Raw genomic sequence first — 24,176 nt, 5'->3', positions numbered from 1 at the left:
GGAAAATTTGAAAGGGTGGAAGGTAGGAGTGACTGGGGGAAACAAGTTGAGCAATGGGTCCTTGGATCCTCTTGTGGTTTAAGCCCAGCTGGCATATGTGCTGTCTTTGGCAGCACATATACTAAAATTGGAAGGATACAGAGAAGATTAGCATGGCCCCACATTGGGGGCCACAAAGAACTGTCGTGTTTTAAGACCAGCCAGTAACTCAGAACCACGAAGCTGCTCGCTCACTCCCCCACTTTCTTCCTCCCCAGCTCCTGGATGTAACTCCCATGGGCTGAGATGAGAACAGTCCAGTAACTAAGGTATAACACAAAACTACTACTGCTACCACCAGTAATAATAATGATAAGGGAAATAACAGGGGAAGAGAATACAACCATTCAGCACCCTCTGACTGATACCCAGCCCAGCCTGAGCAGCAGTCTAGCCCTTCTGTGTAACTCCCTCCAGTATCTATACTGGGCATAATGTGCTGTGGTATGGAATACTCCTTTCGTTAGTTTGGGTCAGGTGTCCTGCCTCTGCTTCCTCCCAGCTTCCCCTCCTCCCTGGCAGAGCATGAAACTGACAAAGTCCTTGATCGGAGTAATCATCACTGAGCAACAACTAAGAACATTGGTGTTATCAACGTTGTTCCCAGGTTGAAAATCAAAAACACAGCACTGCACCAACTACTAAGATGGAGAAAAATGACTGCACCTGCTGAATGCAGGACAGATCCTAATGCCTGTATGGTGCAGCTGGTCTTGAAAATTAGCTGCTTGATATAAACTTTGCTGACCAAAATATGGAGATTAGCTAAGGGTTTGTTTGTTTTTTTTTTAATTTTCTTTTTAAAGGGGAGACTCCTGAGCAGTATTTGTCTGCTGCTAAAAGTGGTCCATGCAAAACAAATATTTTTATTCAGTTTTTCCTGAAGTTTTCTTACTGACAAAACTTGCTCTTGCTTTCTTCTTTAGCTAAAGAGAGAATAATAAGTAATTTGAAGAAGTTTGATACTCCCAAGCCCCCTCTTCTGCTCCAGATGATGAAAGCTCCTGTGCCAGTTATTTCCTCTGCCAGTCTAGTAAGTCAGAAAGAAGCAATTCAGCTCATGCGCGTGGACCTTAACATCTTGCAGCGACATGCCAAGTAAGATACAGCTGTTTCCTTTCTGCCTCACTAGCATACCTAATGGTATCTTCAGGTGCCCTTTACAGCAGCCTCTTTTGTGTTGGCACAAGACTGTCACTACTTAACTTCTGCTTCCCTTTTTTCCTTTCTTCTTGGCTGTCATGTTGTTGTTCCACTCCTTTGTCAAAGATAAGACTACTCAAGTCTTACCTACTGACTGAGATTACATCAGCTGACATCTTCCACAGTTTCTGTTCTCATTTGGCATACTTCTTAAAATAAAGCTTCCCTTTAGCCTGAATTTGTTGACAATTAGTTAATTGACCCATTTGCAGTAATGTAGTATCTGCAGTATGAATCACTGGAGTCCCCCAAAGTGAAATTCTGGGATTATTAGCTTTGTGAGTGAAGGAGACTTGTTTTTAGTATTCTTTCTGGGCGAATCCATCTGAATTATTTTTAAACGCATTTGATGAGTCTATAGCTTTTCTTGTCCAATAACAATATAATTTAGTAACAATATTGTAAACCAACATAAAATGTGCTAAGCCTAAAAGAGAATGTGTCCAATCAGTTCCAGCACCACTTCTAGGTAGCTTTGCTTTTTTGTTTGTTTGTTTTCTTGTCATTGTTTGTTTTTTTTTGTTGTTGTTGTTGATTGAATAATCCCACAGTCCAGCTTTTTTTGTCTGGTGGAAAATGCCAATTTCGTATAGAGGGTGATCTATTTAATTTTTTTCCAGATTACCATATAGAATAATTAAAAGGGACTCATGCAGACTTGAGCAGTTTTGTTCTTATGAACCTATTTCTTTCTTTCTTTGAAGTGCTATTGCTTTGAATTTTTAACTCAATTTCATCTAATGATCTTACTTTCTAGGAAAGTGTCATGAGTCTTTGTATAGCACATTGGATTGAAGTCTTATGTCTTATTAATTCTAAGCATTACTGTTTTCAGTGAATATTTTGGTAACTTTATTAATAAATGCTTTTCAGAACTGCAGCTCTGTGGGAATCTCAGCATGTTGCTCTTAATAGTGAAATACTGGATACAGTACCTAAGCTGTATGTCAATCGGGAAGAGCAGATTACCCTTCATTTGGAGTGCCGGGGAACTTCAAATAAAGGCTGTCAGGGAGCAGCTCTCCTAACCATCCAGGTACAGACATGTCTTCACTTCTGGTTTGGGGCTGTTGGACATGGATAATTAAAGGGAATTGGCTGAATGATTACAAGAATGGTAGCAGTTGACTAAATAAAGCCATGCATGCATAATAGTTACCTGAAATAACTTTGTGTGTGATGCTCAAATGGAGATGCAGATCAGCAGCTGAAAGTTGTTGCATAAAGTTCGTTTTGCTTATAGCATCCATTCTGAAGTGTTTTCCAATGAGTGAATGTGGGAATATGCTCACTGATGCCCCATCCCTAGAAGTGTTCAAGGCTGGATTGGATGGGACTTTGAGGAACCTGGTCTAGTGGAAGATGTCCCTGCCCCATGGCAGGAGGTTGGAACTGGGTGAGCTTTAAGGTCTCTTCTAACCCAGACCAGTCTGTGATTCTGTGATACGAATAGAAGCATGAAAATGTTTACAGAAATACTCCCATGTTGCTTGATACATGAATTTCTTGATCCTCTTTATGTTTCAGTCCCTGTGGATTAAAAAGCCATGAATTACATTAGTGTGTGATAACTAAACAGGAGCATGACCAAGGATGCGTACTTGATCAGAGCTCTCAGGGCAAGGGGGCAGGGGAAGACATCTGTATTCAGAGTTCTTTTACTGGGCTTTGCTTCATTGTCACAAGTAGGTGCAACATCAAAGAGTTATAAAAAAAACATAAATATTGTGAAATGAACATGTGTTTTTTTGTCATTTAGTTTGAAGGGAAGTATAAAAATGAAGCAGTGAGCCAGCAGCTTCATGCTTTGCGTAAAGAAGTGAGACAACTGCTGGCAGAAGCCAAGAAGCCGCCTTCTCTGGGTGTTGTGGAAGCAGCAGTACATGTGGAAAATTTTATAACGTAGGTTGTTCAGACACTGGTTTAGGTAGTGATGTTTTGTATTTCTTTTTCTGTGTGTTAGAGTTCAAAAATGTGAAACCTGTTTGTGTATTTTTCATAATGGTTATCAGCTTGGGTCAGCAATCGAGCTGGAATGCTGAGGCCTGTGTGTTTGTAATGCAGACACCTAAAGAAATAACACTTATTATTAGAAGGTCATTCAGCCTCAGAAAGGCATACAGTATTGTTTTCTACTTCTCTTTATTGTACTGTATTACTGTGTATTAGAATAGCCTGAAAGCACACTGAGTGATGACAGGGATGATATGTTAAACTTTAGGAAGTGGCAAATTTGTACCACAGCTGTCTCAGCTGTGGGCTAAACTACATGTTTTTAATATCTCTCTCTGTATTTTTTTCCTGTTACAGTTCAGTTCTTTAATAGAGAGTTGTGATTTGAAGTAGTTTTTCAATATATGAAACAAAACTGCAGTGGAAGAGAGCTATGTAATACCACTTTTGTTGGAGAGTGGTGAACAAATGGATTAATCCAAAGCGCTCTTCCTCTTGAAGACCTTTCAGAGTTCATCCCAGGGGTCCAGTTTTGCAACACCATTGCTCTCCAGCTTCTGGACTGGGGTTCTTTTAGAGCAGTTGTGTTCCCACAGAGTGTAGTCACAGTACAAGTGAAAATGTTTTGTTGCTGTTTGTGTATATTCATTCTTGCTCATTAATCTGAAAAATTCTGTGGATGAGCTAGTTCTTCACATTTACATCTGTGGAATTGCATTTCTTCAAATGTTTTAATTAAGACTCAGTGAAGATGGGGTTTGAGCTCAAAAAAAACATTTATTTGTCAATAAATTGTTTCTGTTTTAATTCTTCCACAGACCTTGTTAAGTAAAGCGAGGTAAATTTTCTTGCGGTACAGATGTAATAGAGGTGGCCTAAAAACATTAGGAACCCATGATTTAAGGGAAAAATAGTGTCTTGGAACTATGCTGTGAAAAACCTTTTGATGATCACTTTCTGACTAGTTATGAAGACTTTCTGAGGTTTGGAGGTAGCAAAATTAATTGACCTCAACAGCGGCTGTTCAGCCTTGATATGAGAAGGCTCAGGGGGTTCTCATCAACGTATATAGAAACACCTGAAGAGTGGATGCAATGAAGATGGAACTAGGCTCTTTCCAGGGTTGCCCAGTGACAGGATAAGAGGCAGTGGGCACAAACTAAGATGCAAGAGGTTCCCTTTGAACATCAGGAAACACTTTTTTACTGTGAGGGATGACACAGGCTGCGCAGGTACATGAAGTATCCATCCTGGGCGATACTCAGAAGCCATCTGGACATAGTTCTGGGCAACTAGCTGTAGGTGGCCTTGCTTCAGCAAGGGGGTTGGTCCAGATGTCTTCCAGAGGTCCCTCCCAACCTCAACCATGCTGTGATTCTGTGAACCCGTGCCTGATTATCATGTAAGCCAGAAATACCTATCTCAAGGTTATACACTGGCAAGAAACCTTTCTTTATTTTTACAGATTGTTTGCCATATCTAAATTTAATCTGTGCTTTTTTTTTTTTTTTTAAATCCTGTCAGGGCCTTAATAAATATCTACAAGGTGCAGCCTATGCCTGCAATCAAGAAAGTTGGAATTAGTTTGTTTTTTACGTTAGTGGAATATGTGTGTGATGAAACTCAACGCAGTCCTCCCACAAGGCAGTTCTTTACATCCTGCATTGAGATTCTAGGCCAAGTGAGTTTATTCTCCTGATTTTTGGATGTCTAATGCTTATTCCAATTGCCTGCTGATGTTAGGGGTCTAAAACATTCAGAAGTCTGAAAATTAACTTCTATGCTTCCATTCAGTTTTGCTTTCAACCATTTGTATAATATACAGAGTCTTTAGGAGAGTTTAAGCTTACATATAAGCAAAATAAAAGCTGTTCCTCTGAGATGCCTGCTTAGTGCTAATAAATGCTATCTGTGTTAGCTAAATGCTATGATAGGCTGAATTTTTGGGCAGGTAGCTAATGTTTGGGTACCTCCAGTGCATAACAGTGGTTTTGGCATATATTTTGCTGTTACCAATAACTTTCTAGCTGATAAGTATCTTGTCAACCTAGACATCTCTCGCACAGACTTGCAGTATTCTTTGTGTAGGGAGTTAGCCAAAAGTTTGGTAGAGAACGTAAGTTCTTGGTGGTGGTGATAGTGTTATTTGTGGGGAACACATCACGTGGTGCTCTGACAAAAAGCATTAGCCTCTGCTTTGGGTCCAAGTATTTATTTTCATCTCAAAATACACGTTTTTTTCCCACAAGCAGCTGTCCTTAAGTGCCTCTAGCAGCTGAAGTGATGAAAAGCTCTTCACAGCCCTAGTTCTGCTTAAATTTTTCCTAGTGTTAGGCAGGGCTGCTGAAACTTGGATTCATTTTCTTAAGCTATTCCATGAAAAAAATTGTATTTCTAGGTAATTTTAGACAACGTGTGGTCACAAGTGCTGTTCTTCAGTGTGCTAGGGAAGCATGTTTATTTTACATGATATCTTGTAGAACAGCAGTGTTTAGTTAGTGATGATCTCATACAGTCTGTCGTTTTTTGAGAAAATCTTTCTTTTTAAAAAAGACCAGAACTGTGCTTGCCTCTACAAACAGTTCCAAGAGGTGTGTGCTCCAATAGATTCATACTAAGGTACTTTTCTCACTATTCCCAATTTCATCAGGTGTTCATCAGTGGGACCAAGTCAGAGTGTAAACGTCTCCTCCAGACGATCCTGCAGAACCGGAGGCTCTGTACTCTGCTTTCCCCTTACTTCACTCCTGTTGCCTCTCCCAGTGAATTTGTGGCTTTATATGAAAAAGTTGTGGCCTTTCTGAGTGAGGATAACAGTGATGTTGTCTTCATGCTGCTGACAAAGGTAAAGTACTCGTGTATGCTGCATCTGCTTTGTGGGTTGCTTTTGTGGGTGTTCTTTCCCTAAAGATGGTGACTAGGCTAAGGACCAAAGAGTGCAAATGCAGTACTTTACAATAACAGTGACAGGTTCTGTAATTTGATATTGCTCACCCTGAATGGTATATGTTTTATTTAAGCTCAAGAGGGAGTGGAAGTGAAAGCAAATAGGAAGCTAAAGCTACTCTTTCCTAGCCCAGATAGTATGTGCTTCCTAGGAGTTAATCTTCAGTGCACTTGTACTCTTGAAATTAAAGCAGACTCTCAATAGCTTCTTCTGTCTGGTATCTCTTCAGTGACATTCATTAAGATAGCCACTGAATCCCAGGTATCTTGCCAAAATATTTTTTTATTTTTATCTTAGGAACACTTTGAAACAGTGTCTGAAATTTCCATCTCTGCTTGACACCCGTATCCTTCCTGCCTGTCTTAAAACATAAGCAAATGATTTGAACATCTCTTCTTTCAGGGCTGCAGGATACTGCCTACCTGTAGTGTCATTGGAGAAATTCCTGTTAGGCTTTGATGTCACTGGTTCTCTTCATTAGACAGACGGAGAAGCAGGGTTTGGCTGCTGTGACTAGCAGGCAGTCTGTTTTGGCCACAGCTCTGAGCTGTTCTTAGTGGCAGTGATCAGCATTGTCCCTGCTAACCTAGATCTAAGCAGATGGTCTAAAAGCTATAAAACTTTGTGCCTCCACCTGAAAATTTATGAATCACAGAGAGTAACTCAGTCTAATGCTTGTAAGTGTTTGCTTGGTAGTGGTACTGAAGCATGGAAATTGATACACATCTTTATAAATCAGAAAATTCCTGCCCAGGCTTGTTTCATAAATTCTGGGACTTCTGCAACATGCTAAATCATAACCTTTGGAGAACGTTACCTTGGTTTTGAGTTGGGGTTAATGAGGTGCAGATTAGTTTGTTTTTTTTCTTAAATATAGAAAAACTTCAGAATATTTTTTTTCCCTGATAATTCTCCCTTCTCCTAAAGATGTTGTGGCTGTTAAAACTTCTACTTACAAATGTGTTCTGTCCTCTGTTCTAGTTTGACCTTACGCAATGGTTAAACATTGCTAAACCACCTCTGTCTGAACGTACTAAGCTTCTGGAGTCTATTCACTTGGCTCTGAATGCATGTGGCCTTGAACCCGACGAAGATATTCTGATGCCATTTAATATCTTTTGCAAGCATTGGACTAACCTCCTCCAATATCAGTTCCCTGATCACTATAGTGATTTCTTAAGATTGTTCGTGCAAAGTGAGTATCTGAGTCGATGCGTACATAGCCTTTTGTACTGAACTCTTCTGGCTTAAAAAGACGAACTGTGTGTAGTAGAGTTAAATAGCAGTAAATGTGGAATGATTGAAACTAAGTTTTTATATGCACTTCTATGGGTGTACTATGTGGTATGTTTTTATTAGATATCTTTTAGTTCTACTAGAAGGAAACACTCTTCTGCAGACCAAGTACACACATCGGTGACAACAGATTTTCAACCCATATGTCACGGAAAAATGACTGCTACTGCTGAATCCAGGACACCATATTACAGAATAAGGATGGAGGAGAAGTTTCTATTAATGGAAGCCCTTATTAATTACAGTTATGCCACAATCTGTAATGCAGAATCCTTGTTCTTGAGCACCCTTCAATGTCAGACTGAGAACTGGAATTACAGGGACCTGGAACTGATACTTAAATCTGCTGAAAACATGCTGGTTGACATTGATGCTACTTACAATCTGATGTGCCTCTAAAATAAGAACAAAAGTACTTCCTTTCTGTCAAACTATGTGCTGATGCAGCAGCTGTCTCTTAATATGTGATTGTAGCCGGGGAAGTACTAAGTGCCTGGGAAACTCTCTTAAGACAGCATGTAGTTGCCAAAAGGGAAGGTTAAATTGCTTATGTTTGGGAAATAGAGATACTTTGCACCTTTAAACTTTGGAATTTCAAACTCATGCTGTACTTATTTGTATTTATTTTTTTATGTAGTAGGGAGGTCTGATTTCAGCCTTTTCTGACTTGTATTGGGAAAGGGGCTAACGCCCTTTTCCTGATTATCACAAATGCATTTCCTTCTCTTCCTCCGAAGGCTCATCAGAGCAGCTTCTAAGCCCTGACTGTTGGAAAGCATCACTTAAAGCTTTGGGTTGTGGTTCACCAGTGCCTGAGCAGGCAAGCTTCAAGAAAAATGACTCTACTGAAAATCCTATATTGCAGGATGCAGCAAAAATTCTCCTCTCTGCAGAACAGGTGTGTGCCTCTTTGCTTGGTTTATTATGTTTTTCAGCTGTAACAGATGCCTGCCAGTGACAAATAGCACTGCTGTGCAGTCTTTCTGCACCTGATGAATAGTTTCCTTCTTTCCAGGTTAGAGAGACAATAGAATGGCTTTCCACATCTTTCTACAAACTCCGACTGGCTTCGACAGACTTCAGGACTTTTGGCCTGTTTTCAAAGTGGAGTCCTTATGTGGCTGAACTGAATAAATTTCTGGAGTATCTTATTAAACGACTTACTGACATGGAAGTTGCCGATTTATCACAAGAGCCTGTTGGCAGTAACAGAATTCTAGCAGGTAATATGTCTTTAAAGCAAATTACTTAAGAACAGGCATTCAGTTTCTGTGATTTTCTCTGTTAAAGGCCATTGAAATATACAGTAAAATTTTCTTGCTCTGCGTTTGTACAATGATGAAAACATTAACATACAGACAGTGAATGTTCTATGCTACTTCATGTCCGTATGAGACTTTCTGCTTTATCTTTACATGGAGGAAGCTTGTTTAGTTATTTTGTGAAGGGATCATATTTCCTTCAAAGAAAAACACAATCTTTTGCACTGAGCAGAGATTTGGAAATGAGTTACTAATGAATTTCATCATGGTGTGCTTTTGGTTTAAGGGAAATTACCAAAATACCTTTTATTTTAGTATATACAGGTTTAACGTCTGAATCGTCATTACCTTCACAACCTCAGATGCGTTAAAGTGATATTAAAACATCTAAGCAATGTGAAATGCTTGTGATTGTTGTTAAAACAACATTGCTAATGTAATTAGTAATATTTTATATATTTTTATATATGTATTTAAATATTGTATTTTACATTTTTATTTGACCAGGAAGAAGTGATTAAATGTTACAGTAAGTAAAGGACATTGTATTCAAGTTTGGAAATGTAGAGTATGTTCACTGTTGCTAATTTGAAGGAAAAAAAAATACAGAAGGCAACTTCTTTGTTTTGTTTTCTTCTAGCATTGCAGTCCCTGTATTCAGTCATTGCTGGACTCTTTAAACCGTGGATACTGGTCTTGGATAAGGAAGATGGAAGGTATATATTGCCTTTTAAATGAATTTTTGCTGAAGTAATGACTTTAGGCCTGTAAGAATGGTTTTCATTGTTGCCTGGGATTTTTTTAGTTTATGACTGTATTGTGACTTTCTATTTAAGTAGCTGTTACCTGTGCCATATCCTAAGTAATTACAGAACTAATTAATTAAGTCTAATTTTCCAAGGCTTAAATTGAGTAATAATTTTAGATTTGTGAAATATTTCTGTTTCCTGACCAGAGCTTGCTTAGGAGAAAATATGAATGCAGTCAGCTCTGAAAACACTGAAACTTGATTTTTTAGATTCTTTTTTTTAGTTTTCATAATATCTATAATACCTTAGTTTAACACAAAACAGAGAAAGACAAACATATGCAATCCAAAGTGGTATGTAGAGAAACTTCAGGCTAAATCAGTCCTATGATAATCTACTGTCTTGTGTATCTGTGTCTTCACATGAATAATTATTTGTAATATTATACATTTAAATTTTACTTCCAAAACCAAAAGCTTTTTGAGTTGTGAGCACATCTTCAGCACTTAGAAGGCTGACTGCAGGTGGTGTATGCTGTCATTCAGAAATTCTGGTGTTTTGCTCTTTAATTCAATTACAAAAGTCAGACAGGTAATCACTGCTTACTCAGTGGTATCATGGATCATCAGTGTGACATTACAGTATGTACTTTTTCTCAGGAAGAAGTGAACAGTCCGAAAGAGTTGAGTTCGAGAGAACTGCTGGTGCCTGTGCCATATTGATTTACTGTGCTTTAGGATATTTGAATATTTAAATTGCTTAAGTGTTTATGATCTGATAACTCAGCTCTAAATTTATGTTGCTTTTCTTCTACTTCTTTAAGTAACCAGCCTTGCTACCCTTGGTTGGAGAGTGACACTCCTGTAGTATCCACCATGGTCTGTTTGTTTACAGATTGCATCAAGCTGTTGCATGAGAGCTTTAAAGGTGGGTGAAGTCTACACTGTTTTAATGTAGTGGCACTTTCTGTCCTATCAGGCCAAAAAAGACTTTTGTTTTAGATGTGGGATGTGAGGTGATTTTATCTGTTACGAACTTTTAGCCAGGCTGGTCACTGCAGTGGTACCAGGAGCATTTCTTTATTTCGTCCTTTTATAAACACAAATACAACATAAAAGCAATAAAGCTCTACATGGAAGGAATTTTTTAGAACTTTGAATTGTTGTCCTGCAACTTCTGATGTCCTTCCTGAGGAAGGGCATGAAATCATAAGCTTCCCTGGTTGTTGATTTGGAGAAAAAAAATAAATCTAAAAGCTTAATGTGCATTTTTTATTTTCTGTAAATTTTACTGTAACTTCCATTTATGGTTTTTTGTCTTCAAAATTGGACTTTGTAATCAAGCTTTCCCTGATTTTTTTTCTGTTGTTAATTGAGCTGTTGTCTTTGAATCTAGATAAGTTGTTGCCAAGCCACCATGGGGCTCTTTGGTTACATCTAATGCATTACTGTGAATGCTGCACAGCCCCCAAAATGCCAGAGTTTATTCTCTATACTTTCCATACTGAGTTCAGAAAGCTTCCATGGAAGGAAATGCATCCAGACCATATGCTTATGGAAGAGTTCTTTAAAGTGAGTACACAGTATCTGTTAAATTAAGTTCATAGCCAGTGTTGCCATTGAAGACAACTGGAGAGCTGAAGACAGTTCTTCTAGCAAGTAAGTTTTTAAAGTTTGTAGCATTCACAGCTGCTCATTTTGTCATTGATTTTTGTAAAGGAATGCTACTGAGTGTTAGACAAAGTTGTGTGGAGCTGTAAAGCTGGCAGTCTTTGTAATCTGACATTGCTCTATCTGAATGACTCATTACATATTATAGAATCATAGAATAGCTTGGGTTATATTTAATATGTATTTAGTAACATATATTACTGTTGTCGTATTTTTCTCACTTCCAAGTTGCCTGAGACAATGTAAAACTGCAGATGGGTGTGGAAATGCTCCAGGATTTACTACTTATCTGTTTGGGATAAGTTCTTCATGCAGTTCTAAACAGGCTTTATTACAGCTAAGAGTTTGTAATAAATTAATTCTTTCTGGCTTGCAGTAGCTTGGTGTTCTATATTGGTTATTTGAGAGCCTTAGTTACATGTGCAACTCTTCTGGTGAGGGGTAAAATGATGGAGAAGTGTATCTATCTTCTCCTTTGCTGACCTAAAATGCTGCTGTGGCTACTGAAAAATAGGAAAGTATTTATATCTTACTTTGGTTTTTAGATGCCTTTTTTCATTTCTCCTTCCTAGATTGAAAGAGGCAGCCCCAAGAGTTGTTTCCTATTCTTGGGTTATGTGTTATGTGAAATAAACTGGGTCAGTGTCCTCTCTGATGCCTGGAATCCCAACCCTCATCCTCAGACTCACAGCATGATTGTCTGTTTGCTGTATATGATGGTCCTGCTGGCAAAGGAGGAACAACTTACAGGCAAAGAGGTAATTTTTGGAAAGGTTCATACCTGCCTGTCTCAGAAGAATAATAACCCTTTGCTATCAAGGGCAAGTAAGGTTGTGCCTCACTTGCAGAACTGCTAATTCAGAAGGGGTTTTTGCATAGGTGAAATACCCCAGAGATGGGGGTATTTCCATCTTCCAGAGATGGCCAAGACTAATTCCTTGTGTAAAGCATTTTGTATAACTTATGTGGAAAAGAACAAGAGCTGCTGTTCATTTCAAAAAGCTTCTGTTGGTGCTCCAGTAGTGGTGTAAAGAGTAAGGAAATAAATAACAAACAGCTTCCTGGAGTTACAAAATTACTCTATAGGCTTTGGAAAGAACAAATAAGTATGTTAGTTTCATTAGTTTTTTAAAAAATCATTCTTATTAAACAAAGCTACTGTGCAGTTGTTTTACCTTCCATTTTTAAGTCTGGGATGCTCCATCATATAGTTTTCTTAATCCAGTCTTCAGTTAAAATACGTGTTTCCTTTTCTCTTTCCTAGTTTTGAAGAGCGTTACTTATAAGCACGTGCAAAGTAGAAGCAGTATTAACAAAAATTTATGTATGCACATATAATACATGTGCATATATATATGTATGTGTTATGTACACCTGTATATAGGTCTGCCTGGTTTGATTCAGGTAGTCTGCTGACATGAGTGCAGGAGCAGCTTTGACTGGTGGTTGTGCCTGTGGGAAGAATTGGGAGGATCACTGAGTCACATTTATTCTGTCATAGCCAGTCATGTAAATCTCCACTGTGCCTTGCTTTTTCTGAATGGCAAACATGAATGCATAGAGGGATGGTAAGGAATCACCCACTTATGAAAAGCTTACACCTGGCTCTGTGCCTTACTGTGTGCATGTTTGTGGTGTTTTCCAACCTGATCTTCAGCGCTGGTCTTCCAGTACTGTACTACAAGTACTTCCAGTTTCTTGTGTTAAGCGCAACTCAGCAATGGGATTAGTCCCTGTGAGGTTAGGAGTAGCACTTCATCTGGGTGTAGTTTTTTTTTTTCATTGCTGTCTAAAAAGAAAATATTTGTCTGCTTGAACATGTTTTCTGTAATTGTTCAGTCCTTAACGGAAGTGCTTTTACAAACATTTATATTTTACTTTAAAATGCTCCCCTTCTAACTTCATATGATGTGATGACAAGTAACAATGATGTAACAACACCTTGAAGACCAGATACATCTTTTAAGAAGCTTGGCACTGCTTGCTCCTGAGTTACTGGGGACAAATTACTTCATCTGTAGGTTGAGTTTTCTTGTTCCCTTGCTCTGAAGGGGGATTTGATAATTTCTGATTTCTGAGGGCTTTTCCTGTTTCCCCAGTAATTCTGAATTCACCCCTGTATTTCTGAATTACTGGAATAGGAAGGAGAAGCATTGGGTGTTAGGATGTGCTTTCCAAACCCGGTTTTGCTAAGAGCTCTGTATGGGTAAATCTGTCACAGCCTCAGTCCATTGCTTTTGGAGGACTCTTGCAAAGGGGCTGGGTAATCTTCAAGAAGGCCATTTTACATTTGCCAGTTTTCCTCTAATTGTAGTGTCTTCCATTGTCTATTTCCTCTGAGGCATTACAAGATGCTGCGTCAAGATGCCACCATCAGCCTTTGATCAACATTGTATTCCAGTTCAGGAAAATTACCAGAGTTCACATACTTTGACCTGAAAGTATTTGCTAATCAGAAGCTTCTAAAGCTTCAAAAGATACCTGTTTGTACATTGTGTGAGTCAGCCTAAGGAATTCCCTCCTAGCCTCCAGCAGTGTGTTAAACTGACACAGCCCATCACTTGTCTTTTACCTCCCAGGAGGCTCCTGTGACACCTTGACCTAAGCCTCAAACTTTCTCAGCCCTGTGTTCCAGTTCATGAGCAACTTGAGAAGTACTTGATGTACCAGAGTCACATTCTTGTTGATGTAGTCTAATTTGGGTTAGCTCTGGATTGTTACAATCTCTAGGTTGTGTGTCAGCACAATTCCAGTATTTGTTCATTATATAACATGCAGAAATCTGGTGTTTCTCAGTGTCTAGGGTGGCCCTTTTATGTTGCAGATGTGTATGAGCCCATGAGAAGAGGATGATGATAAAGGAAGCTATACTCTCTGCCTCTTACAGACTGCTGTGTACTTGCACTGCCAGTGTGAGTTGTGGACGCTGTAGGCTGCTGTACAGTTCAGGGTGGTATTTATTAAAATGAGCACTTGAGGAGGACCTCAGGTTGGAAGGTGTTTCACTGAGGAAAATTGAAGGACATGGCTTCTGTCCCTGGTTCAACTGTGAACTTAGGTTTTTTAAAATTAATTTTAATCCTTTTTTAAACCTCTGCTGAAGTGACTTTATGTTGTAGGTCTTTGTTTCTTTCTAGCTCTTTACATGTTAAATTTTAATGTCTCTCACTGACTTTTGAGCCTGATTAGAGCTGCTGCAGCATCCTGGGTACTGTTAAGTGATGCTAGAAGTGACATGTGTGGGCTGGTTTTCTGCTTGCATAAGGAGCTAGACTCCCAGTGGTTATCTCTTTCTATGGGTTTTCTGCTCCATCTCCTTCAAATTTTGGAGTCTGGGCTTCCTTCCGGTATTGAGTACTGTGAACGTTAATTTCAAACACTGAAGAAGGTCAAACTTAGACTAATGTCTTTAAATCTTCAGGAATCACCACTCATAAATCTTCTTGGACAGACCAGCTCCCTTCCTTGGCAGCTTGTGGGAATTTCATCTTACCAAAGTATCATCAGCTACTGCAACAGTCACTACCCTCCCTCTGTTATCCTTGCTAAGGATGCTGCAGCTGAACTGATTGTGAAGCTCCTGAAAATCTCAGCAGGCTTTGGTGCATCTTCAGACAGTCATGTCCACCTTGTAAGTTGAACTGGATTTGCAGTGTCTCTGAGCTCTTCTTGTCATTTGCGTGTTCTGCTTTTGTATATTACAGAGTGTGGAAAGAATTCTAGGCATGATCTTTTTTTCCTGATTTATTTAAATTTCGATTAACAGGATGCAACCCTGAAGTGCCGAGCATACATTCGCCAGGTGGTTCAGTTTCTCAGCACCTTAGAACAAAGTGGAAAGATTACGCTTGCAGTTCTGGAACAAGAAATGTCCAAGTTGCTAGATGACATTGTCATCTTTAATCCTCCAGGTTTGTGTTAAAAGAAGTGGCAAACTACTTTAAAGCTGTCAAGATCCCTTATTCTACTTCATGGCTTGTTGGACGTCTGTGACTGTGTAGTTACTTACATTACTCTAATGTCTTCTTTTTGCGCAGCAGGGTATGTTGCCTTGATGTATATATAGGTGGTATATTAGCACAACACAAAAATATGAATGTTAGCCTGTAGAGCTGTTAAAAGTGACAGAACCAAAACTAGAAACAATATACAGGAGCTCAGTGGATTCTATTTTCTGTTCTCTATTTTTTTTATATTTTTTAAAATTTTGTTTGCATCTTTATTAAATTAAAAGGAAGGATGACACAATTACTCTCATTGTCCTTCAGGGATGGGATTCTAGAAAAGAGTTCCAACCTGGTGTGCAATTTGGAAAACTGACTGTTGGAAGTAGGGGAATGATACTGATGTATGCTAATAGTATGGTGTGTCCACACTTACAGCATTTGTATCTTTCTCATTTCTATTACTAATACCAGCCTGAGCTTCCTCTATCAAACCAAAACTTCAGGTGAAATCTGCTGCCTTGCTGTACTACACAGCAAGTCAGGAGTCGTGTCTCTTCCTGTCCTTTACTCATATAGCTGTGCTAGCAAGAGTGAACAGGAAGTGTCTGAAAGTCTGTGAGAATGAGAACTGTCTCTTTCACTGCTTGTATTGCTACTTAGAGAAGCTCTGTAGGATACCCTCATAGTCAGTAAAATTCTTTGACTTCAAGAGAAGTGAAGGCTTGCCTGTTGCTGCTGATGCTTCTTGTAGCCAAGATGTTCTGGATGAAACAGGAGCTCTAGTGTAAGAGGTGCAGATCTGTTTCATGAACCGCTATGCACGCTTGTATGTGTTTAAAGGCTGAGAGAATGCTCTGTCTTGCTCAGCCAGACTGTGGAGTGCAGCAGGGTCACTGGTTTAATGGCACAAAAGCAGCGGTATATGTAAGATTTAGCTTCTCTGTGAGGCATGAAGGAGGCCGGCAGAAGTTTTTTGGAAGAGGCTCTGGAGCACTTCCTTGAGACCAGGAGAACCATTTCAGTACATAGACACTGGAACCCAAATTCAGCTTTTCCACTGAACACTTTCTGTAGGTGCTGGGAAAAGCCTCTTGCTCATTAAACACCTCAATTCCCTGCCTGCATTTACAAAACGGCAGTAAGACCCCCATTCCTTGCAGTCTCTTCCCTTTCCGAGGTAGTACATTGTTCATTAAACAGAGAGGCACCTGATAAGGATGCACAGCAGAGTAAACTGGAGCCCATCTTTCACGTAAGGTCTTTTACCAAGATTACAGTGCAAATAAATTGAATGATAAAGCATGTTTACAGTCTCCAATACATACTCTGGTATAAAATCACAGTTTAAAGCACACCTTAGAGTGAAACAAACAAGATTTTAGATTATTCAATTTAAGATATAACAGACATGAGCCCTGAAATGTTACAATCCCCTCACGCTTCTCAGGGTTTCCTGCTAATCCCAGTGTTCAGTCCCATAATATCTTTCTGAAACTATCTTGGCTTTCAGATATGGACCTGCAAATGCGTCACATGGCCCTCAGCAGCCTCTTCACAGAAACACTGATGATGATGAACAATTCTAGAGTGACAACTGCTGAGTCTCTACGAGGGAGCTTGCGAAAGTGGGTTGACAGCAAAGTGCATGGGTTGCTGGCGATGCCCCTCCTTACAGCAGCGTGTCAGAGCCTGGCCTCTGTGAGGCACATGGCAGAGACGACAGAAGCCTGTATCGCTGCTTACTTCAGTGAAGGTAGGAGCCTGTCTTCTACTGCTGCTTGTCTCAAAACATTTGATTAGTCATGGATGCCCATTGAATACTAATCATCTGGAATACTTACAGCTTCACTCTATGTAGCACTGGAACTGGGTTTTAATCTGGTTTCCGTAATCAAAGCCACTTTCTTTGTATCTGATGGCTCCCAAGGCTAGATAGAGAGAAGTTAAGCCATTGTGGTTCGAGTTTTGCAACTGCTCTAATTGTGTTTTCTTAAGAACCATACCTGTCTTTGTGAAAACCGATTTGCTCTGTGTAATGGTTGCCATTTTTCCAGCTAAAGGGGAAGACTTTTTAAAAGGAATCATCCTAAGAGAACAAAACAAGTATTTTTCCCCTCCTCTAGTGTTATATAGGCTAATTTAAGAAGAAACCAATCTTGATTGGTAAAATTCTGAGGGGTTTTTTGATGTGATTCCCCCCTCCCTTCCTGCTTATATAATCCTTGTGGAACCACATTTTGGTGTCTTCCACATTCTGTGTGATCAGATTTCAGTACACCTGAAGGAAAGATTTAAAATTCCATTGTTAAAATTCCTGAATTTAATCCTGACTAAATGCTGGCAAAGTATCTTGCCTTGGCCTCAAGGAGGTGCCATATGATAGTGGAGGGGTTTTTTTTGTCTCCATCAGACTACCATGGCAAGCTGGTTACCTGGAAAATAGCTAAACCAGCCCAAATTCTGTGTTACAGGAATACAGTGAAATAAGTGCTGCTTTCTCACATACTCTTTGTTCCATTCTTTTATTTACAGATTCTCCTCACTACCAGGATTTAGGCTGGGGCCCTATACTTGCCTCCCTCCAAGTTCCTGAGCTAACCATGGAAGAATTCTTGCAGGAGTGTCTGTCTTTAGGAAGCTACTTGACCCTATATGTCTACCTGCTGCAATGCTTAAACACTGACCAGACTCTTACAAATGAAATGAAGATCCTGCTCACCATCAGCAAATGGCTGGAACAAGTGTACCCAAGGTAGAAAACTCAAGGCTTCTGAATATGCTTTGACTTCTAATTAGGTTGTCGTTGTATAGGCAGTAAAATTAGGTAGCCAGGTTAATTAGGTTATGTTTATCATGCTGCTGAATGAAATGGCAAGTTCTTCTGTATCTACTCTTATGGAGTCTGTCCAATCTCAGTGCCAGCACTAATAGTTGTTGTTAAACAGGAGAAGGAATTTAACTTGAACACTTCTGGTGCAGTTTGAGTCAGTTTTCAGTCAGAGAAACTTGATTTCAATGGCAGCCTGAATTTGTGCTGAATTAAAATGACTTTAAGCAAACCCTCAAATCACTGTGGGTTTCACTTCCCAGAATGTCCACTAGGTGGGTTGTGTTATGTGCTAAATACTCAGTTTGTCCCTGAGAGACCTCGTGGTCAGAACTGCTTAATATGGGGACTGTACAGCAGAACTGAACCGTGTCTGAACACAGTGGATCTGGTGGGGTGCCCAGAGTTAGGGACCTGTAAAACAGCTTGCTAGAAAAGAGTTCTGGCGGGGGACGGATGAATACCTTTGGGGTTTAAATAATAATACCTTGTACTTAAAGTATGTAACAGCTATATCTAAGTTGCTCCTCAAATTGCCAGAATTTGGTGAATATTTTTCCATATTAATGTTGCTAATATTAATATTTGCTGTGAAGGAATACTTTGGGAAAATATATGTTCCCACTATTTCTTGAAATTCAAAGAATCCCTTCACTGTTGTAGGTACCATAGTAATTTGGTTGCCAAAGTGTGAAGGATACAGCAAAGCCACTGTACACAGCAAATTAAACCTTGCTCTAAACATCAAAGCTGAGAGTGCCTGGAGTGGGAAATGACTGGGTGGAGTAATGTGAGGATAGTCTGATGCAGGAAACTCGTGCCGGTGCTTTATGCGGAAAATCTGAGCTAGTCAACTTAAACTGCAAACTGTTTTGGAAAGAATAAAAATATCATGGGGGAGCTTCACTTTGTGCTTTGCTTAACAAAAATCTTCAGTGTTTCCTTTTCTATATGATCATATCAAAAGTCTAAATTGTTGTGGAAACAATAGCTAGTGTTTTCTAAAGTGTTTTATTGGTAAGTAAATAAAAAAGGGTAGAGATACAGCTTCATTCCTTTTATACAAGTTTAAATCCACTTATGGCTGCAATATAATTTATTCTCAATTGTAAAACTTTAAAGGAAGCATTGTTCTTTGTCCTTTTATGAACCCTTAAAACCTGGTAGCTGATGTGTGCTTCACATCTGTAACAACAGCAGTCACAGCAGTGTAGTATCTGGTAATAGTATAGTTATGCTATTTTCATATAGTAAGATTAGCTGTCATTAATTAAGCATCTGGGCTCTTCATGAGCATAATGGGGAGAGTTGCAGACTTCTTAACCAATGCATCTGGCTTTTTTATTCATATTTTGTTTTATTTTATTCTTTAAATCTTACCTAAAGCTCAGCAAAGGAAGAGGCAAAGTTGTTTCTTTGGTGGCATAAAGCCATGCAGCTATCCTTGATTCAGATGGAGCAGGATGACACTGTTCTGATTGAATCTGTCATTCAGACACTGCTGTCAATCCAGGGCAGGCAGAGTCAGCTGGCTGAAGAGAGAGTGACTTCCGGAATACTTGGTGCTATCGGGCTAGGCAGGAGATCTCCTTTGTCACCCAGGTAAGGGCTGAAGGTAAATTAATTGATTTGAGTCATCATGTTAAAAAGCTGCAGCCTGGATCCAGACTGCACAGCACAATGTCAAAAGATGTTCTGAATGCATGGCGTGCCCAAATCTGTAAGGTTGTTTGGGCCCATCGCAGAAAAAAATGTACACGTGTTTTAAACTTGTTAGGAAGTGAATATGAACTTCTGTAAAGTTTGCAGTGGAAACGGAAGGAATATGCAGTGATTTGTGATTCTGGCTTAATGTCCATCTCATTAAAGTTTATAGAGAGACTGTTTATTAGAGGAAGATACTTCCACCTCATCTGTAGAAGATAATTTGAGTTGTCCTCACAAGAATTTTATATGATCACATGCACATTGCCTTTTCCATCTTACCCTGGAGGTGTTTGAAGTCTTAAGAGAAACTCAAAGAATTATGTGCTTGTCTGTTACTCACTTTGCTTTCTAAAGAGAGACACCAAGTTTGGTTATTAGGTATTAAAATCAAGTTCACCTTGGAAAGAATGCTACAAAAAATACTTAAAATGTTTGTGGAACATCAGTTCAACACAGTACCTAAACATAACACTGTGCTTATAAAAACCTTCTGGGATGCAATCCTGTTGAAATTGCTCTGAAATCTTAGTCTTGTTAACTCTTTGTTTTGGGTGATAAGAATGTTTCAGAGGCTGAGAAGTGAAGAAGTATTTTGGATGTGACCTGAGGGCTCTAGTTAGTCTTGGAACAGATGTAATATTTTGTATGTATGGTATTTTATTGTCCTCTAATATGTATGATATCCTATCATGTATATATTAAAGTGATGCATTTATTTCTAATGCATTTAGAAAAAAGTTCTCTAAAGCCATTACTATGTTTCTCGTAGAGATACCTCATGGGATAGAACTTCAGTTTATCTGCTGTTGGAGGACTTGCAAATTTGATACCACCTTCTCTCTCTGTCCTTTCACTATACAAGGTTTAGGGTGGTTGCCCGCAGTTTGTCAGCCTTCCTCCTGGTGCAGATTCCTGCGGAGGGTCAAGTCCGCCTGAAAGCGGGGTCAGAGCCAAAGCTGTCGCTGAAGGCCCAGCAGGTAGTGTGTGCGAGTTGCTGGCTTATTGACATGCCTTCTTTGTGTCCTTGCTCAGCTTGCTGGTTAAAGCTTGTAAGAGTCACTACAAGCATTCCTTCAAGCTAAATCATGCTCTCAGCTTGTTAATTTTGTTCGACACTGAATGCCCTCAGTCTTTCTTTGCTACTGCTTTTCTCCTGGCTGTAAATTCTGAATTTCAGAAACAGGTTGTGGCTTCCATTTATTGTCTCAGGGAAAGGGGTCTATCACGAACTTCTTGTGTGTTCTTTTGCCATACATCAAAACATCATCTTGGAATTTGCTAGAGATGAGGCCAGCTGCAGCATAGACCAGGTGATGATGTGAGTTTGCTGAACTCTGATAGCAGGACAGTGTGTCTGAGCCTTAAGCTAAAGTGATACTAGGTAAAACTGTTTATACAGCCTTGTGTATTAATATGAAGACATCATTTTCTAGTCTTACATGCTGTAAAGATGCAGGTGAATTTATTGTGTCTGTAAAGAGAACATTTGGAGCATAGTACATGGAAGGAATTTAAAGCAAACAGGAAAAAACAATGCTGCTGTGATTGCACTGCTTTTGAGTGATAAAGCAGAGCTACGTTCACACTAACATTTGTTTATATGAGATCAGGGCTTAAAAGCCCTGTGACAAATAAACATTATTTTTTTAGCATGTGCTCTCACCATGTTGTTGTATCGCTAAGTGCATGAGAAGAGGAAGGGGGAGTTGATTAGAAACCAAATCAAAGTAACATACTTGGTACAACTTGTTTCTCTTCTCTCAGAAATTTATGAACCTTGTCCAGACATATTTTCCAGTGTTTCCCCTGAGTCGTACTGCCAGCATAGCCTTTTACATACAATTTCTAATTTGGCATTGTCTCTGAAATATTATTAATGGAGCAAAACAATACTTTCATGAAAGTAAGATATTCAGAAGAAGCAAATAGTTAAGTGTGTTGCAGTTTGTACTTTAACGCAATTTCCTTAAAACTGTGTCTTTGAGTTCATGAAGTAAATATTTGACAGTATATTTAATACTATATATTTAGTAATAATAGTATATTAGTAATATATCCAGTAATAATAGTAATATATTTAGTAATAAAGTATGTTTAGTAATATTTGACAAGTAATAGTTCCTAACAAGCCCTGATTGAACAGTTATGTTGATTTCAGGGAGTGAACAGCTTGAAAAAAAGCGAGTTGATTTGAAACACTGCTATGTGATTGTATTTTACAAATGTTGTGTTATGAATACTCTGGGTTCTCTGGCACATAAGGATCTTTTAGTAGAATTGTGCATATGGTGGCTTACAAACTGGCTTGTGGACCAAAGTACTCACAGCTGACAGAATTTTCCCTTGTATCTGTAGGCACTGAGTGTTCTTGGATCTATGGCCTCAAACAAACAATATATGGATTATCAAGAGCAGCTCTCCCAGGCTTCTCTGTTCATCAAGCATCCAGAACATTGCTTTCGAGATTGCAATAATCTTCTGTCTCTCCTTATTAACACTCTGTATCCAGAAGTGCATTATTTGGATAGCATACGGTAGCAGCACTGAGCTCACAGAATCATCATAGAGTCATGGAATCAGCTGGGTTGGAAGTGACCTTGAAGATCAAGTCCAGCCATTACCCCAGGACTGCCAAGGCTACCATTAAACCACATGACCACATCTGCACGGTTTGTGAACACTTCCAAGGATGGTTCCCAGGGCACTTCCCACTGCCCTGGGAAGCCTCTTCCAATGGCTGATTGTCCTCTCTGTGAAGGAATTTTCCCAAATATCCAGTCTAAACCTTCCCTGGCTCAGCTTAACGCTGTGACTTCTTGTCCCATCATCCAATGTTAATTATTCTGGTTTACATAGAATGTTGTTATTGCGCAAGTAATTTTTACCTTCCACTTTTAGTCAAGCCAGAAATGTGAATGGGAACTGGCACTGGCAAGTTTTCACATTTTCAATGTTTTCTTTCTTTTGATTTGTTGGCATGTAGAATTGCTTAGATTTTGTTGACTGAAAACACTTGAATATCTTCCTGTATATGATGCAGGAGAATACGTGAGGACAGGTGTACAAATCATTAGCCAGCAAGCCTTATCCTGTGGCATCTTAAGTTTTTGCTTCGTGCTTTTTATTTTCCACCATGCCATCACTCAGGCCAGTTCAAAGTGAGTGGAGTATTGTGTATGAAAGAGGTTTTGACTTTCTTAACCAGTCTGACTTAATCTTATGTGAGTATGTCTGGAGACTTGTGAAATCTCTGTATTTGGAAAAAATAGTATTTTAAATTTTGACTTTTTTTTCTTGCTGTCCCACAGAAGTCTGTAGTTGGAAGGCATGCTTACAATCTTCTTCCACTTCTGTAAATACAAGCTAGAAAAAGAACTTTGGGGTTTCCTATTTTCTAAATACTAGTGAATACGCATATATATATTACTTGATTAAATGCAGGTAACTTCTACCCAAGTTCTTCTCAAATCAGGGGATTTAAATGCTGAGACGCATCTTCTGGATCTCCAGTGTCTGGCAGGGGATCATTCAGTTATGTTCTTGCTAGATAGGATTACTTAATTCTGAAAGTCTGGTTGTTTAGGAAATACTGATTTAGAAGGTGGACACCCACCATGTAAGTTTATGTTCTGGCAGAACTTTAGAAGACACTGTGAAAAGGTATTTTTCTTGTATTGAAGTTGGTGATCACTTGTTTCAAATTCTGTTGCCAAAGCATGAACCATGAGTCTGTAAATCTGCTGTTTCAGCTGAATAATGGCTGGTTTTGTTGCCTTGTCTGATCATAAGATGCACTTCTGTTCAAGGAATGCAGAAGGTGAGTGTCCCCAGTTGCTTGTCAGTTGTCCCTTTCATTACTGATCTGTTTGAGGTGACCCATGATCCTGCAGTCCCAATCCATACACCTCTGCGAAGGAACGCTGACTGCCTCTTCTGTTCCTCCATTAATTGTGCCTTTATGTTTATGACATGGTTACATATGGTACTTGGTACATGTATCATGTTGGTACATGTTTCTAACATGGTACACATGGTTAAAACGTTAGTTCTGGTCGCTAGGGGAAGGAATTGTGCTACCTACTGTCTGGTCAATGATGCTTTGAAGTGTTGCTGTGGTTCTGGTGTTCTTGGAAAAGAAAACACCTTTTTTTTTGTCTTGACAGATTCTGACAACTGTGCCAGCTGGGTCATTGAATCACCTTTATCTTAATGTGGTCTTAGAGTTCTTTGCTCTATCTGTGAGCCTATACATATATATACATATGTACATCCCTCTGTATATTAACCAGATAGCAACGCAGCATGGTTTTTAACAGACTCTTGGAAAATTCATGTCTGGAAGAATACATTCTGCTGCTTTCTCACCCCCTCCCCAGAGACTTAAAATCACTGGTTTTATTAGATTTAATGTTACAGATCAGTTGCATAAAAAATGTGAAAAAGTCAGAAATATATATGTTTGACATGCACTTTGCAAATGAGATGTTGTTTCGGCTGTTGAGTTTTTACAAATGTTGGATTTATAATATGCTATATCTGCAAAGACTATACAAAATAAAAATGAAAAGTCAAGAAA

General features: G+C 39.1%; 1 protein-coding gene and 1 pseudogene across 4 annotated transcripts in view; both read left to right on the top strand.

Moving 5' to 3' along the window:
• The window catches only part of EPG5 (ectopic P-granules 5 autophagy tethering factor), a 78,544-nt gene extending 54,368 nt beyond the window's left edge, over nucleotides 1-24,176 (top strand). For all 4 annotated transcript variants that reach the window (XM_062613408.1, XM_062613407.1, XM_062613410.1 and 1 more), the window contains 19 exons: nucleotides 966-1,137; nucleotides 2,116-2,278; nucleotides 3,002-3,144; nucleotides 4,720-4,876; nucleotides 5,846-6,040; nucleotides 7,124-7,337; nucleotides 8,176-8,336; nucleotides 8,454-8,661; nucleotides 9,341-9,416; nucleotides 10,273-10,376; nucleotides 10,845-11,020; nucleotides 11,692-11,877; nucleotides 14,541-14,750; nucleotides 14,886-15,030; nucleotides 16,577-16,819; nucleotides 17,599-17,818; nucleotides 19,280-19,495; nucleotides 20,463-20,577; nucleotides 21,956-24,176. In XM_062613408.1, coding sequence (XP_062469392.1) covers nucleotides 966-1,137; nucleotides 2,116-2,278; nucleotides 3,002-3,144; nucleotides 4,720-4,876; nucleotides 5,846-6,040; nucleotides 7,124-7,337; nucleotides 8,176-8,336; nucleotides 8,454-8,661; nucleotides 9,341-9,416; nucleotides 10,273-10,376; nucleotides 10,845-11,020; nucleotides 11,692-11,877; nucleotides 14,541-14,750; nucleotides 14,886-15,030; nucleotides 16,577-16,819; nucleotides 17,599-17,818; nucleotides 19,280-19,495; nucleotides 20,463-20,577; nucleotides 21,956-22,138 — 3,287 coding nt within the window. In that variant the 3' untranslated portion in view covers nucleotides 22,139-24,176. The remainder of the gene's footprint in view (nucleotides 1-965; nucleotides 1,138-2,115; nucleotides 2,279-3,001; nucleotides 3,145-4,719; nucleotides 4,877-5,845; nucleotides 6,041-7,123; nucleotides 7,338-8,175; nucleotides 8,337-8,453; nucleotides 8,662-9,340; nucleotides 9,417-10,272; nucleotides 10,377-10,844; nucleotides 11,021-11,691; nucleotides 11,878-14,540; nucleotides 14,751-14,885; nucleotides 15,031-16,576; nucleotides 16,820-17,598; nucleotides 17,819-19,279; nucleotides 19,496-20,462; nucleotides 20,578-21,955) is intronic.
• LOC134160942 (U6 spliceosomal RNA) lies at nucleotides 98-160 on the top strand (annotated as a pseudogene).

The sequence above is a fragment of the Pezoporus occidentalis genome, unplaced genomic scaffold (assembly GCF_034315485.1).
Source record: "Pezoporus occidentalis ecotype Australia unplaced genomic scaffold, CSIRO_AGI_Poc_V1 ctg166, whole genome shotgun sequence".
NCBI classification, from domain to species: domain Eukaryota; kingdom Metazoa; phylum Chordata; class Aves; order Psittaciformes; family Psittacidae; genus Pezoporus; species Pezoporus occidentalis.
The sequence above is the reverse complement of the archived record's forward strand: the minus strand, read 5'-3'. Positions and strand labels throughout refer to the sequence as shown.